The sequence below is a fragment of the Ptychodera flava genome, chromosome 4 (genome assembly GCF_041260155.1).
Source record: "Ptychodera flava strain L36383 chromosome 4, AS_Pfla_20210202, whole genome shotgun sequence".
Lineage (NCBI taxonomy): Eukaryota > Metazoa > Hemichordata > Enteropneusta > Ptychoderidae > Ptychodera > Ptychodera flava.
In genome coordinates this window covers 16260988-16278000 of record NC_091931.1, presented here as the reverse complement: position 1 = coordinate 16278000, position 17013 = coordinate 16260988, and the positions used below count along the sequence as shown (strand labels likewise).

Sequence of the window (17013 nt, the reverse complement as noted above, 5' to 3'; positions counted from 1 at the left end):
GGGTCATCAAGTGTAGTAGGGTCCTTGTTTATTCAGTCGAGCAGTCAATTTTCCCCTTGTGACCTGAGAGAAAAATGAAGAATGATAATTTAAAACAAGTTATGATTGGATTCTCTCCAGTTTAACGAAAAGTATGTTTAAGTTCTTTTGATGGTTGAAATGTATGAGCTAAGGTAGAATGTGCCTCGGGGACAAATATTCATATTCTCACATGTTAACATTTTCACATTTTCACATTTTCTGATCTATCACTTTAGAGAAGTCATTGTCAAGTTCTTTGAGGAAGAAAAATATGCTTAATTTTGAAAATCAAAAATATAATTTTTCCCAATAAAGTCAACATGGTGATGGCAGCCATTGTCAGGTAAATTGTTTGTCTAGTAGGCCTACTAAACTTTACACAGTGACTCCTAATGTTTATTCTTTATTTGGTTGAAAGTTTCATCGAGAAAAGTTTGAACAAGTCGTTCACTTTCGAGGAATGAAGTATCTTAAGTTTCTTTTATGACCTAATGGAATAAAGTCAATGAAAGATACAGTACTGTATGTTGATACGCGTTTTGTGTGATTAAGTTTTTCACCATCAAACGCGGACTTCAAAAATATTTTACTGATTTTGCACAGAGATATGGTCATCTCTCTTCCAAGCGTATAAATCAACGTTACACAAGATGCAGGCTTAACTAAACATTCTGCTTTTTTGGCAGGTGTCATAGGCTTATTGACAAGTATGATATGTCCCTCAGACAGATTATTAATGATGGCATCAGTGACATCAGTGTGTAGAATGTGACCATGTACTTCCTATTTTGACTTATTATACTTTGATATTTCGCTGGTCCCACAAGTGGGGCTGGATGTGCTTGCCCTTTCAAACACGTGACATCACTTTCTCGGTTGTTTTCCAGAGGTCCATATGTCTTTCTTTCACAACTTTCACTGGTATGAGTGTAGGTGCTTTGTTCATGGTCTCGTTGCGCTGTGCTGTGATATGTTTGTCCTACGCAATTACTGTGTAATGCGACTTTTGATCTATGATTTTTGAATTGCGGATGGATATGATTGCTACGAATTTACAATGAAAATGAGTGAAGGTGAAGTCTTGCTCTTTTCACACATGCGAAAATCAGGAATGCAGTGATGAGAGCGATATCATACCGTGGTCGATGTTGCCCTGGTGACATAAGGCGTGGTATTTGCCATTTTCTTTCATTGCTTTCAGTGTTTCATCGAACCACGTGAGTGGGTTGTCCTTCCTTTTTATCCCGTGAAAGGATTTTTCGGTAACACAGCCGACGTCGTCTCCTATGAATTCAAATTCATCTTTAAGATAAGGCGCGATTCTTCCGCTGATCGCAAAGAAGGCGTCAATCTGAAAACACATCAAAGTGTGTCATGCAATTTATGTGACCTTATCATAATTTGAGAGCATGTCCCTGTGATTTTAACAGACTGTTACTATTGCGATGGGTAATTTTGTAAAGAGATTGATGCGAACAGCAAAATAAATATACTTATTCAACAGAATGAAATGAATTTGACTCTGGATTTCCATATTCTAATTATCCCAGGAATAATGAAAACAATTCGTCATATAAATATTACGGACTTGAAGTCAGTGATTAAAGATATGTCTCCTCAGTCTCCTCATGCACTGGACTGTTTGTTAATCATTCCTTGACTCGTCATTGTTTTGTATTTACCCTGTCGTGTCTGACGTCCTCCAACAGAATTTTAAAGTTGTCCTTGTACACCTCTTGGTGCGGTTGCATGGTATCGACTCCAACGATTCGATGTCTGGCATGTAGCAGGCAGATTTTGTCCGTGAAATAGCCGTCTTCAAAACCTACATATGTAAACAATCGTATGACAGAGTATTATAATACAAAGCTCAAAAGTTGAAATTGGACGCATATTTGTAGAAATGACAAATCTTTACGTTAGACAGGGATAAGTATCTGCGTGATGGCGCACACTTTTAGGGAACCTTGGTTGTAAAAAACCCTCGTAAGTTGCAATCATCAGTGACTTTTCTTCTCTGCAACCTCATTTATCGTTATAAGTGAGGTTAGAAGGAAATAAGATTTACTAAAATATACTATGACAGGTGAGCTATTTCCCAGCTCTACAGATTTTGATGCATCAAACTCTTACGGATGTGACGATATTAAAGTTTTAACAGATAATTTAGACAGACACTGACGCCATGGAAATAAAGAGTTGGAGTGGTCGGAGCCATTTTTCCCACTTCATAGCTTTCCAAAGTCAAATGATGCCCTTAAAGGTAAGAATACACATATTTTGTAACTTACCGATTTTCTTCCCTCTGATGTCATTTGGATCAAAATTGTTTGGATTTCCAGATTTCACCACGAATAGGACTTCAGTTTCGAACCTTACAAAAGGTTCTGTGTAGTCCACCGAGAGGGTTCTAGCAGAGGTCTTACTCCATCCGAGGCATATATCAATCTGCTTCCCCAGTATGGCTTCAAAATATGTCGGCATTGCCGAAGGTGAAATGTAACAGATGGATTGCAATATTGGAAAGAAAGGTTGAATTGAGAGCAAGAACACTTTAAAGGTAAAATAAATCACTGAAGAAGCATTATCAAAATTAAAGCTGTGTTTAGGAAGGTCACGTCAGTTAGACGCCATAATGTGTTGAAATGAACTAAATCAATCTCACTATTTGTGTGATTCAACGTATCCACAATGACATTGAATAGGGTGTGTATAATCATTCTTTCACGCGGTGTAAAGAACACTGCAAACTGTAACTATACAAGTTTTGCAACTGTGTTTCTTGGTATAATCATTTTGCGTAATCGGATCACAGATTGACGGACGACTTTTGTGAAACAACGATCTGTAGACACGATGAAGTATTGAACGTGCCCCTAGAGTTGTTCCTCGCTCCACCTTACCTGAGCCGGCGTGGGGAATTTCACCACTTCTGTGGGTAAGACATGCACTTTGGGGCACAACCTGATTCACACACTTCTTGCCAGCTTCTCTACAAACTTAAACAAAAAGATGTAATTATGTACGACATTGTGAAGCAAGCGCATTTTTATCAAACATTCACAGAATAACGACGGTAAGCATCTACTAGTTGTAAAACGCATTTCGTACGTCCTCTGTGTAACGAGAAAATGCATTTTGACAGTTGTTTTCTGTATTTCTTTAATGTGAAAGTAACGCATAATAATGCTTCTATCATATCGGAGATAGTTTCATTGTCTGACGTACCAGCGTTAAGCAAATCAACATGGAAGCCCCGGTATATGCCGTCTTCGTCTCTGCAGAGAAGGAATTAGAATTATATGATGGGAAGGAATGAATTTGGATGATTCTATACACTGAAAAAACATCACTTCAAGTTTAAATGTGTGGCTTAGGTGAAAGTTGGAACTATTGCCTAGACAATAATTACTTGCTGTGATGAAGCATAAGTTGTTTCAACCACCATTTCCATAATATTATCCAATATATAGTTGCCCTGTGCCCACCATTGTGGGTTTTGAATAAAACTGTCTAGACATAACTGCTTTGATATAATATGCACTGTTTATATTCTATACACCAGCATTGCATGACTATTGTGTATACAATTTGTATAAATAGTCAAGCCATCACATCAGATCCATTGCATCGAAACCAATTTAATCGAAATGCCTTCATTATGACAATGGTGCTCTAATAATGGGTGACTGATAAACAATACATGTACAATTCAATGACAACATGATTTTCACACTTCTTCCTGTGCAAAATACGTACATGTACTCATACATACAATCGCAGCCAAGAAACGTTGCTATGGTATATACCCTCTCCTCTTCTTTTTTCTTTTCTAGGTCATTTAGCATCCTCTCTCCAAAGTGGTGTCCCATCATGCTAAATGGCATCAATCTGTGGAGAAGGTCATCACCTTGGTAACGAATACTTTGATGATCAGACAACTCTCTCTGTAACAATTGTAACAGCATTCATTTGTCATTGGAAATAGTAATATAAAAAGAATGTATGTATGTATGTATGTATGTATGTATGTATGTAGGTAGGTAGGTAGGTAGGTAGGTAGGTAGGTAGGTAGGTAGGTAGGTAGGTAGGTAGGTAGGTAGGTAGGTAGGTAGGTAGGTAGGTAGGTAGGTAGGTAGGAAGTTGGTAGGTAGGTAGGTAGGTATGTAGGTAGGTAGGTATGTAGGTACGTAGGTATGTAGGTAGGTAGGCTGGTAGGTAAGTAGGTAGGTATATACTAGGTATCTATATATTAATGTATCTATTTATCTATCTATGTATGCATGCATGCATGTGCATGCGTGCTTGCGTATATGAAGTGGATGGATCGATGGATTGGCTAATTTATGTATCCGTCTATATACTAGTATCTATATGTCTATCAGTCTATCCATCTTTATCTATTCATGGCTAAATAGCCGTCTACGTTCCTTTCTATTTATGAAGCCCATAAAAATCTCTCACCTATTCTCAGTAGTGCATGACTGTCGCCCGTTTGGAACAAGGAACTATACAAAACAGAAAGAAATTGTCGTGTTTCTGCATGATAAAGGAACAACGGATGACTTGATGCATATGATTTTGCATAGACCGATGAAACCTACAATGTGTAATTATGACTTAGTGATAGCACCTGTACCTTCACATGCATATTATTGATAGAGTAATCGTCGGTCGAATATTCACGAATATTTCAAAATAATTCAAAATTTGGCCGAAAAATTCAAAATTAAATTCCCCACTATCAAGGCCTCACCTTACTGAACTGAGGTAATTTCATAATCATACGTATCCAGGAGGTAAAAGCACTGTCCGGGTCCAAAACTCGATTCATCTCAATGGCATTGTCAAAGAACTTATCATTGAATTCGAGGATGTCGAAACATTTGCCACCTACATACGAATATTCGGAGAGAGAGAGAGAGAGAGAGAGAGAGAGAGAGAGAGAGAGAGAGAGAGAGAGAGAGAGAGAGAGAGAGAGAGAGAGAGAGATGTACCTAGATGAAGAGGTAGATATGAAGGTTTCTTGTCGTATTTCTTATTGACTGTAGTCCTTTAATTTTCATAATTTCAGTACTTTCTCACTCATCACTTTAAGGGCCACATGCCACATATAATAGATATGACATCTAATGTAAGAGTGTTTAAATATGAAAAGGTAACACGATCGTTGAGCTATTAGTAATCATATTCCCTCGTAAATGAAACACCTGTTGTAGTAAAAGGTTATCGATTTAATTTCTGTTGACCTACACATATGTAAATGACCGTCATGACCAAGTGAGCAACATTTGCAACCTGTTCACCATATAGAGTCGACGTATCGCATTTTTATCTTGACCTTTCATCACTATTCTGCTCACGGTCTGCGTGTTTGCTTTCTGATATGATATAGTAGAGGGCTGGTCAGTTTCTTTGGCCAGGGGGTGGGGCGGTGGATAGTATTTTGCTGATATCAAATAGTGGCTGATCCCCCTTGGAAGCAACAAAAACAGGGTGACCCTCTATTCCAGCTTTGGAAAACAGGGTGACCCTCACTCGAGCCAAGGGTAAAACAGTATCAGTTATATTTTGAACATTCTGTCATTCAGTTTTGGTGAAATTGTTGACATGTCTGTTGTAGCATAGGAAAGCCGTAACTGAATGATACAATTCGTGGTATTATAACGCTTTGTAAAACAGACTTTCAATTTAAATTTTGCAAACATCCACTGCCAGATATTTCTGATGTATATCTCTGATATATAAAAAGTTAAAGCGTCGAAAATAGAACTGAATGATGCAATTCGCGGCTGGTATGATGCATTTTATGCAATTATGAGCCGGAATCTTACCGCTTACATACCCCCCCCCCCAATTATTGAGCATTTCAAAACGTAGTGCCCCTTTATTACCCAAGCCAATAATAGGGTGACACCCATTGATACATCGGCCCCAAGGCTGAAAAAACTGACCTGTCCCTAGGTCACGAGTTCGAACGTGGCAGACATGTCATTGTTCGACCAGTGGCCATCCAAGTGATTTTACTTAGCCGATTCATACTCGACGAACACGCTCTTTTCAATGACAAGACTTATCGACTTATGTTATGGTTAAAATAAATGATAAGCAAATCTACAAGACGGTGTTCAACGACCATCCGTTGAGGTACCTGTCAAGCAATGCAAAGGTAGAGTACCTCGAAATACCAGGTAAATCAAGCCTGTGACAGAGACTTCAACTTTGTAGCGAAGTTCAACTTACCGAATGCAAAAAAACGATATTCACATACACAATATATGCTAGACGAACCATGCTGAGAGAGATCCTTCAACTGTGTGTATCGCGATAAATTTAACTCGTTGGTAACCGCTGTGAGCCTATGCGTAATTGATTGTATCTTGTGACCAACTGATGACAGCCTCACGTGGGATTAGGTCATGCCATGTGGAAATGTAAGAATTTAGAAATGTTTTCAAAATGGTTGCAACAAATCACGAAAATAGGTAAAGAAGTCAATTTCAACGTTAAACTTGCTGTTTCGAACTTTATGCTACTTTGCAGACTTCATTACTTTACCAAACCTGCTATATTTTAGAGTTTTATGGCAGTTTAGCCACAGATTCATCAATTATTAGTCTGAAAACATTTAATTCTCTTGGCCTGTGCAGTATAGTATGAGCTTGTAAACGGTACGCGAGGATGTTTGGTGAGTTGGGGGACATATGACTTCTGTCGTTATGTTACCATATACGCTGAAATAATAACCGAGCTGCGCGAGGCGGGCGATATCATTTCTCATGTTGTCAATCACATGGTAAGGGTATCTGTTAACGTTCAAGATTCAAAGTTCTGGTCTTCTGGTTGAGAACATACACCGTGACTTTAGCCACTCGTCTGGCAGGATTTAAACATCGCAAATCCCATTGCATGTTCATAATTATCATCATTTCAGTGATAGAGCAACATATGTTCAGTACGAACGCATTAATGGTCACTTAAAATCTTGACGGTGTAGAGATGTGTATGTGACAGTCAGCCTTTCATTGGGCATTAGTTGAAAAACCAACTGTCGACAATAATTCAGATATGCGTCATATCTGGGTAGGACTTCTAAATAACAGTTTGGGAATTCATTTAAATGTTACAGCAGAGCAAGAATTGCCGAGGCTTCAACAAAATTCAACTGTATCAGCAAGTACATTTGGTCGCATAATTGCATCGCACGTTTATCCATTCCGAAGGTAGAACACTGCCAGATACGACAATTATCATATTCACGTGTGGTTGCACCTGCCAAGAGTATATCATACGTCCTCCTCAAGTTGTGAAATGCTCACATTATCGGTAATAAGATCAGGGATACTGGTACTTCAAGTATTTTGGACCGGTCTTTTGGGTTTTATGAGCAAAGACATTTTAGGAGCTGAAACTGTTTTATCTGTAAATATTCAAAAACCATACACAAGAATGAAACATACTTATTAACAGTCACAGGGACGGGTGGACTAGTAAGTGAGCAGATTGATTGCCAGGTAGGAAGATGTGTATGTGTGAGTAGGTAGGTATTAAAAGAGACATACAGACCGACCTAGACGGAAAGCAAAAAAGGTACAGATTGACACGCTTTTGAGTGGTTTAATAATGCAATACAAATTCGGTTTTCTTATCCTGAAAAAAAAAATCATGAAATGTTACACTCACTTTTTTAAACGAGACAATCACGAAATGAAATTAAAGGTCATCAAGCGACGTAGGATTCTTGTTAATTCAACCGAACAGTCAATGTTCCCCTTGTGACCTGAGAGAAAAATGAAGAATAATAATTTAAAATCAGTTATCAGTAACTACTCTTCAGTTTGAATTACATGTGTGAAAAATTCACAAAAAGTGTTTACGTTGTTTTGATAATTGAAATATATGAATTAAGGTAGAATTTCCCTCGGGGACTAATGTTTAGACTCTCACTTTTCACAATTCTTTTCTGATCTATCACGTGAGAGGAGTCATTGTCAAGTTTCTTGAGTAAGAAAATGTTGTTAGATTTTTGAAAATCAAAATTTTATTTTTCCAATAGAGTCAACACGGTGATGGCCGCCATTTTTAATTTCAAATATCGTTAAATTTCAGGTAATTTGTTTCTCTTAGTACCAAATTTTACATTGTCACTCCTAATTTTTATTCTGTATTTTGTTGAAAGTTTCATCAAGGAAAGTTTAAGTCAGAGTTTAAGTCGTTCACTTTCGAGGCATTTACTATCTAAGGTTACTTTTTTGACCCGAGGAAATAAAGTAAATGAAAGATACACTATGCTGACATGCGTTTGTGTGTGATTAAGTTTTTCGCAATCAGACAGAGAATTCAAGCGTATTTTCAGATTTTACACAGATACATGTCACACCTCTTTAAACCTCAAAAATCAAGGTTACACAAGACACAGGCTTGACTAAACATTCAAGGTTTTTTGGTTGGTGTCATAGGCTTATTGAAAATTATAACAGATGATTAATGATGGCATCAGTGACATCAGTGTGTAGACAGTGGCCATTTATTTCCTATGTTGATTTAATATACTTTGATATGTCGCTGGTCCCACAAGTGGGCCTGGATGTGCTTGCCCTTTCGAAACACGTGACATCACTTCTTGGTTGTTTGCTAGAGGTCAACATGTCTTTCTTTCACAAATTTCATTGGTATGAATGCCGGTGCTTTGTTCATGGTCATGTTGTGCTGTGCTGTGTTTGTCCTACGCAATAACTGTGTAATTCGACTTTTGATCAATAATTTTTGAATTACGGATGGGTATGATTGCTAGTAATTTACAATGCAAATGATTGAAGGTGAAGTCTTGCTCTTTTCCCACATGCGAAAATCTAGAAGCAGTTGTGAGAGCTATATCATACCGTGGTGGATGTTGGCCTGGTGACATAAGGCGTGGTATTTGCCATTTTCTTTCATTGCTTTCAGGGTTTCATCGAACCACGTGAGTGGGTTGTCCTTCCGTTTAATCCCGTGAAAGGATTTTTCGGTAACACAGCCGACGTCGTCTCCTATGAATTCAAATTCATCTTTAAGATGTGGCGCGATTCTTCCGCTGATCGCAAAGAAGGCATCAATCTGAAAACACATCAAAGTGTGTCATGCAATTTATGTGACCTTATCATAATTTGAGTGTATGTCCCTGCGATTTTAACAGACTATTACTATTGCGATGGATAATTTTGTAAAGAGATTGATGCGAACAGCAAAATAAATATACTTATTGAACAAAATGAAATGAATTTGACTCTGAATTTCCATATTCTAACTATTATCCCAGGAATAATGAAAACAACTCGTCATCTAAATATAACGACTTGAAGTCAGTGATTAAATATATGTCGCCTCACTCTCTTCATGCACTGGACTGTTTATTAATCATTCCTTGACTCGTCAGTCTGCCATCTTCATACTTCATTCATGTCTTTGATTCATTTTTTGTATTTACCCTGTCGTGTCTGACGTCGTCCAACAGAATTTCAAAGTTTTTCTTGTACACCTCTTGCATGGTATCGACTCCAACAATTCGATCTCTGGCATGTAGCAGGCAGATTTTGTCCGTGAAATAGCCGTCTTCAAAACCTGCATGTGTAAACAATAGTATGACAGAGTATTATAATAGAAAGCTCAAAAGTTGAAATTGGTTACGCATATTTGTAGAAATGACAAATCTTTATATTAGACAGGGATAAGTATCTGCGTGATAGCGCACATTTTTAGGGAACCTTGGTTGTAAAAAACCCTCGTAAGTTGCAATCATCAGTGACCTTTCTTCTCTGCAACCTCATTTATCGTTATAAGTGAGGTTAGAAGAAATGAGATTTACTAAAATATACTATGACAGATGAGATATTTCCCAGCTCTACAGATTTTGACGCATCGAACTCTTACTGATGTGAAAAGATTAAAGTTTTAACAATTAATTTAGACAGACACTGACGGCATGGAAATGAAGAGTTGGACTGGTCGGAGCCATGTTTCCCACTTCATAGCTTTCCAAAGTCAGACATTCCCCTTAAAGGTAAGAAACACATTTTTCGTAACTTTCCGATTTGGATCAAAATTATTTGGATTTCGAGATTTCACCACGAATTGGACTTCAGTTTCGAACCTTACATAAGGTTCTGCGAAGTCTACTGAGAGGGTTCTAGCGGAGGTCTTACTCCATCCGAGGCATATATCAATCTGCTTCCCCAGTATGGCTTCGAAATATGTCGTCATTGCCGAAGGTGAAATGTACAGATGGATTGCAATATTGGAAAAAAATGTTGAATTGAGAGCAAGGACACTTTAAAGGCAAAATAAATCGCTGAAGAAGCATTATTCAAATTAAAGCTGTGTTAAGAAGGTCACGGTAGTTAGACACCATAATGTGTTTAATGGTATACTGTCAATTGTTCCTATTTTGCCACAGTTAAGATTGAAAGAGAAAATCTAATAAATCACAGATTTTAAGCGGGTGGCCGCATTTTAAAATACTCCCTCACATGGGCATTTTGAATACAAAGGAACGCCCCTTTGACCATATATTGGCACATTTAGATTACAGGTAACTGTATACCTTAAAATGAACTAAACCAGTCTCACTATTTGTATGATTCACTGTATCACAATGACTTTGAACAAGAAGTGAATAATCATTCTCTTATGCGTTAAAACTGCAAACTGTAACTATACGGGTTTAGCAACTGTGTTTCTTGGTATAATCATTTTGCGTAACCGGATCACAGATTGACGGATGACTTTTGTGAAACAACGGTCTGTAGACACGATGAAGTATTGAACGTGCCTCTAGAGCTGTTCCTCGCTCCACCTCACTTGGGCCGGCGTGGGGAATTTCACCACTTCTATGGGTAAGACATGCACTTGGGGCACAACCTGATTCACACACTTCTTGCCATCTTCTCTACAGACTTAAACAAAAAGATTTAATTATGTACGGCTTTGTGAAGCAAGCGCATTTTTTATCAAAAATTCACAGAATAACGCCGGTAAGCATCTACTAATGTAAAAAGCATTTCTTATGTCATCTGTGTAACAAGAAAATGCATTTTTGACAGTTGTTTTCTTTATTTCTTCAATGTGACAGTGACGCATCATAATGTTTCTACATATCGGAGATAGTTTCATTGTCTGACGTACCAGCGTTAAGCAAATCAACATGGAAGCCCCGGTATATGCCGTCTTCGTCTCTGCAGAGAAGGAATTAGAATTATATGATGGGAAGGAATGAATTTGGATGATTCTGTACACTGAAAAAACATTACTTCAAGTTTTAAATGTGCGGCTTAGGTGAAAGTTGGAACTATTGCCTAGACAATAATTACTTGCTGTAATGAAGCATAAGTTGTTTTCAACCACCATTTCTATAATATTATCCAATATATAGTTGCCCTGTGCCCACCATTATGGGTTTTGAATAAAGCTGTCTAGACATAACTGCTTTGATATAATATGCACTGTTTATATTCTATACACCAGCATTGCATGACTATGGTGTGTACAATTTGTATAAATAGTCAAGAGATCACATCAGATCCATTGCATCGAAACAAATTTAATCGAAATGCCTTCATTATGACAATGGTGCCCTAATAATGGGCGACTGATAAATAATACATATACAATTCAATGACAACATGAGTTGCACACTTCTTCCTGTGCAAAATACGTACATGTACTCATACATACAATCGCAGCCAAGAAACGTTGCTATGGTATATACCCTCTCCTCTTCTTTCTTCTTTTCTAGCATCCTCTCTCCAAAGTGGTGTCCCATTACGCTAAATGGTATCAATCTATGGAAAAGGTCATCACCTTGGTAACGAATACTTTGATGATCAAACAATCTCTCTGTAACAATTGTAACAGCATTCATTTTGTCATTGGAAATAGTAATATAAAAAGGAATGTATGTATGTATGTATGTATGGATGTATGTATGTATGTATGTATGTATGTATGTATGTATGTATGTATGTATGTATGTATGTATGTGTTGTGTGTGTGTGTGTATGTATGTATGTATGTATGTATGTATGTATGTATGTATGTATGTATGTATGTGTACGCACGCACGCACGCAGGCACGCAAACATGCATGCTTTGTCTCTTTTTAGTCCCACGGACACCGTCCGGGGGACTTATAGGTTTATGGTTATGAGGTATACGTTTATAGGTTTACAGGTTATGAGGTTGAATGCAAGAGAAATAAATATTTCTGTTTAACATCAATGAATCATTCTATACTTTATTTGGCGTTTGTTCTTTTCGGATTCTCCATATTCATATAATTAGAATCATAGAAAACTGACTGATCGTCAAGTACTTGAACGTACGTCAAGTGGCAATAGCCCCTAACTCTCACCTCACTGAAATGACGAGCGATAAATGCACGCATCATTTGAATTGGGACTCTGTCTGGGGCGAATGTTTCAAATCTGCTGCTGTCGATGCCACTGTCCGAGAGTACATAATCACTGATTGAGTTTAAACATTGGCCACCTGCAAAGCGAGTCAGTGACGAGAGAGAGAGAGAGAGAGAGAGAGAGAGAGAGAGAGAGAGAGAGATCAGATGAATAGGTAGATGGGTAGAGATATGAAAGTGACTTTCCCCTATATTTCTAATTGATTGTTATCGCATTATTATCATAACTTCAGTACTTTCTAAGGTAAACCCATTTTAGTGTGTTCAGGGCCTTATGCCAAAGTTGCTAGATATGACATCGCACAATAATGGTTTTTACATATGGACAGGTCATGTGATCTTTGAGCAAATTATAATCGCATTTTCTTGCAAATTAAGCACACGTCGTAGTCACGGTCATCGGTTTTCTCTCTGTTCACGGTATACGGTCACCTTATCTCGCTTTGACCTGTAAGCACTATTCTGCCCATGGTTGGCGTGTCTGCTTTCTTGTTGGGACAACAGGTTACGAGTTCAAATCTGGCAGAGATGTTATGCTAATACTGTGGCCATCCCAGTATTTACCCGTATCATACTCAACGAACACCTTCTTTTAAATGACAACACTTATAGACTACCAGAGACTATGTAATGGTTGAAATAAACAATGAGTAAAATTCTACAAGACGGTGCTCCATAGCCATTGAGGTACCTGTCTAATTAATTCGACGGTAAAGTAAATGAAGCCTTTGACAGAGACTTCAAATTTGTAGCGAATTCAACTAACCGAATGCAGAAAAGACGATATGAACATACACAATGTATGGCAGACGGAACATACTGAGGAGAATCCTTCAACAGTCTATGCAATGTTTAAGTCCTGCCAGCTGAGTGGCCAAAGCCACGGTAAGGGTGTGTGTTATTAGCATTGGTTAGCGCTTTGACCCTATACGCCATCGATTGATTTATTGGTACGGTAAAGATCATTTGTCTTGTGACCAACAGATGACTGCCTCACTGTGTCTAAGGTCACTGCCATATGTAGAAAACCCAATTTGCAAATACATGGTCGAAAATACACACACGGTGAAAAATTGAAAGAGATAATATGGGGCTTTAGTGTAACAATAGTACATTGAGCTTATTATAAAATTACCGACATTAGCGCAGCATATCCAATGTCCAAGTGCATCCTTTAACGATATTTTCGTGATAACTTTATTACTATACATCTGACATTCGTGACAAGGCATCAAATGGGCAAAGTGTTGACCGTTTTCATGCAATGTCGACAGTTGTGTGTGTTGATTTATAGCGCAAGTGTTGAACGCTATCTTGAACGCGCTTCTGATGCACTAGACGTACAGAGCGCGAGACATTCTGGCACTCGTCCGACGAATCCCTTGAAACCGTTAAATAGTGAACGCGCAGATGAAGCCGTAGGGGTGCGGGCGTCTTGAAACGGTAAATATTACGGAACGGGCGTTCCGTATAGCATTTTATCGCACGCAAAATTAGTTTGGAAGTTCAACGAATAAATAAAGTTATCAATGGTATATTGTTGTGAAAAAAGGGAACTAAATTTTTCCCAGTTAACACATGTTTTGTGATCATTTGAATATCAATTGTTGATAAATACTTCAAATTTTGCACGGTGACCCCTGATTTTAATTACTGATTTGAAAGGAATGGTTCAAAGGTTTCTTAATGGAAGTTTTAGCAAAAGTTTAAGTCTTTCAATTTCGGGGCGAATACTTCATTATATCATCATGTCAACTAGTCGGCTGCATTAATTAAAAAAAAAAAAGGATCGCAGTCTCACACTAGTCTCTCCGCTCCAGTGCGGAGTAACATCAAGACACGTAGATTACGGATACGTCTCGCCATGGCTAAGCAACATTTTACATAAAACAGCCAAACATGATATACACTTATATTATACACAATTTCATACACAAAACGCAAACAACCCTAATATGAACGATGTGTGGAGTTGCTTACCCTTTACTACCTAACCTCGAAAATTGTAAAAATCCACATTAGCAACATGTTCCGGACGAAGAATGTGACAGTGATTATTTTTAATACATGTATAAATATGCATATTATGGGACTTATGATCACTTGCCTATAATCTAGATATGGTACTTTGATCCAAGGACCACTAAAACATGGTAGTAGACACAGACATCACTAGTCTAGGTTTAATATTTAAGTAGTTATGGCCATTTGAAGTATATGGCGGCCATCTTGGACGCGATCTTGAAAATGACACGTTTCGGTGGTCAGATTTTGGTCGACTTTTACTATGTTATTAAGCATATTTGACTCTATAAAAATTGTTGAGAAACCTTTTTTAGCTTTTTTTGGTCAAACCATATTTTCAGCCGACTAAACTCCGTGTGCTACAAATATTTTTCACAAAGTCATTTTTGCCCTTTTTCATCTGATCATCAACAGCTATTTCAAATTTCATTGAAGTATTATGCATAATGATTTTTATGTCGCTACTTTGGTGTTTGATCGTGTTTAACAGCTAAATGTTTCTATTGATGCAAACTTGCACGCTGCTCCTCCTTCGGTTCCCATCCATATTTTTCTGTACTTTGTCGATTTGTCGATAGCCTATATTGATTGATTTAAGCAAAATGCTCAAATTATCAGTAATGTTACTCCAAGTATTTGGACCGGTCTGTTAGGTTTCAAGTAAGAGTATCGGCATTTTAAGGAGGTGAAACCTTATCTGTAAATATGTTCAATAACCATGCCATAACCATACATAAGAATGAAATATATCTATTGACAGCCGCACACGGATAGACTTGTAAGTTAACATACTGACTGACTAATCAAAAGGTGTGTATGTGTGTGAGTAAGTAGGTATTAAAGCAGACATTCAGACAAACCTAGACAAATTACAATAAAGATACATATTGAAACGCATTTTGAATGGTTTAATAATGCCATACCAATTCGGTTTACTTTCCTGTAGAAGTATTTTCGAAAACAGTTACATTCACTTAGTTCAATTAGAACATTACGAAATGAAATCACAGGGTCTTCGCGGGAAGTAGGGCCCATGTTTATTCAACAAAATAGTCAATTTTCCCCTTGTGACCTGAGAAAGGAATGCAGAATAATAATTTAAAGCAAGTTATAATTATATACTCTGTCAGGTTTAAATCATATGCGTGAAAATACAAAAAAACAGTGTTTAAGGCCTTTGGATGGTTGAAAAGTATAAATTTAATCATCATGACTTTCTTTATCCGCATGAACAGGCAAACCGGAATTAAAAGATACAGTATGTTTATATATGCACATTGGTGTAATTAAATCAGAAATCAAAATGAGTGAAGTCTTGATTTTTCAAAATATGAAAATCAAGAGTGATATCATACCGTGGTCGATGTTGGCCTGGTGACATAAGGCGTGGTATTTGCCATTTTCTTTCATTGCTTTCAGGGTTTCATCAAACCACGTGAGTGGGTTGTCCTTCGTTTTATCCCGTACACTGAATGATCGGTAAGACAACCGATTTCGTCTCCTATGAATTCAAATTCATCTTTAAGATGTGTTGGGATCCTGTTGGTGTACGTAAGGAAGGCATCGATCTGAGAAATGAAAGTGCTACCTTGTCATAAAGTTTGGCATTTCCTGGTAGTTTTTATCAGCCGTTTTTTTTTGGTAATGGGAAATTATGAAAAATGGGAATAAATAGATTGATAGGAATAGCAAAATAAATACTCGGATTATACGAAAGTAGTAAAAGAATAGTGTATAATGGGGACAAATCTTGTTTTTTCCTACAGTCACTCAGCGCTAGCTATAACTGCGCCTAACATCAATATATACTATACTAAAAAGAAAAAATAATTCTCAGAACTGCTCCAATATGCCGGAGTCGGAATGGGCTTTGTCATTGATATGGCTACTAGATGGTTATCTAAAAATAATCCAGTGGAGTATGTATAAACATGAAAAAGCTGCTGGTAGGTCCCCTACATTAAGTGAGGATGACCTACCAGCAGCTAACAGGGTTCCGTCACTACCACGCCCACAGATTACTCAGCCTAGGAGGAAACTGACGTCAGTGTTTTTCCTGGTATTTCAACATCTGTACAGAAAGAAATAGCCACATTTCAATAATGGACGGAGACTCTTCAACACAGACTGGCACTTTCAAGCTCTACAGACGGAGTCCAGCAGCTCTGAATGAGCGAATTAGGCGTGTGTGATATAGTTATTGGAACCAACACTGAAAGAACCGGGAGAATTTGAATGGTTGTTATATTTGATGACCAGTGGACCCATCCTCTACAGTGCGCAGCTACTTACCCTACCGGAACCGTAGGGATGTTGCGCAATACCTTTTCCAGTGGGAACTTTCGCAATACCGTTCCGGTTGCTTAGCAACTTGTCATGTGGTTTCAGAGGTCTGAGTCTCTACAGTTTTCAGAATTTTTTCTGAACCTAACTTTCATATCCATTTAATCCATAATGTCGTAGGTATCGTTCCAGCGGCGGACTAAATCCTTCTTGTTTTTGTATTTCTAGTGCCTGCTTGA

At 37.8% G+C, this 17013-nt stretch overlaps 1 protein-coding gene across 1 annotated transcript; it reads right to left on the bottom strand.

Annotated features, from left to right (window-relative positions):
• On the bottom strand, positions 1–4908 carry LOC139131011 (L-arginine-binding protein-like). The gene is made up of 8 exons (XM_070696910.1): positions 4778–4908; positions 3781–3968; positions 3250–3299; positions 2925–3020; positions 2313–2486; positions 1704–1846; positions 1159–1372; positions 1–63 (listed from the first exon to the last, which is right to left on the bottom strand). The coding sequence occupies exons 1-8, from the start codon at positions 4853–4855 to the stop codon at positions 29–31; spliced, it is 978 nt and encodes a 325-aa protein (XP_070553011.1). The 5' UTR covers positions 4856–4908; the 3' UTR covers positions 1–28.
• Positions 4909–17013: the final 12105 nt, after the last annotated feature.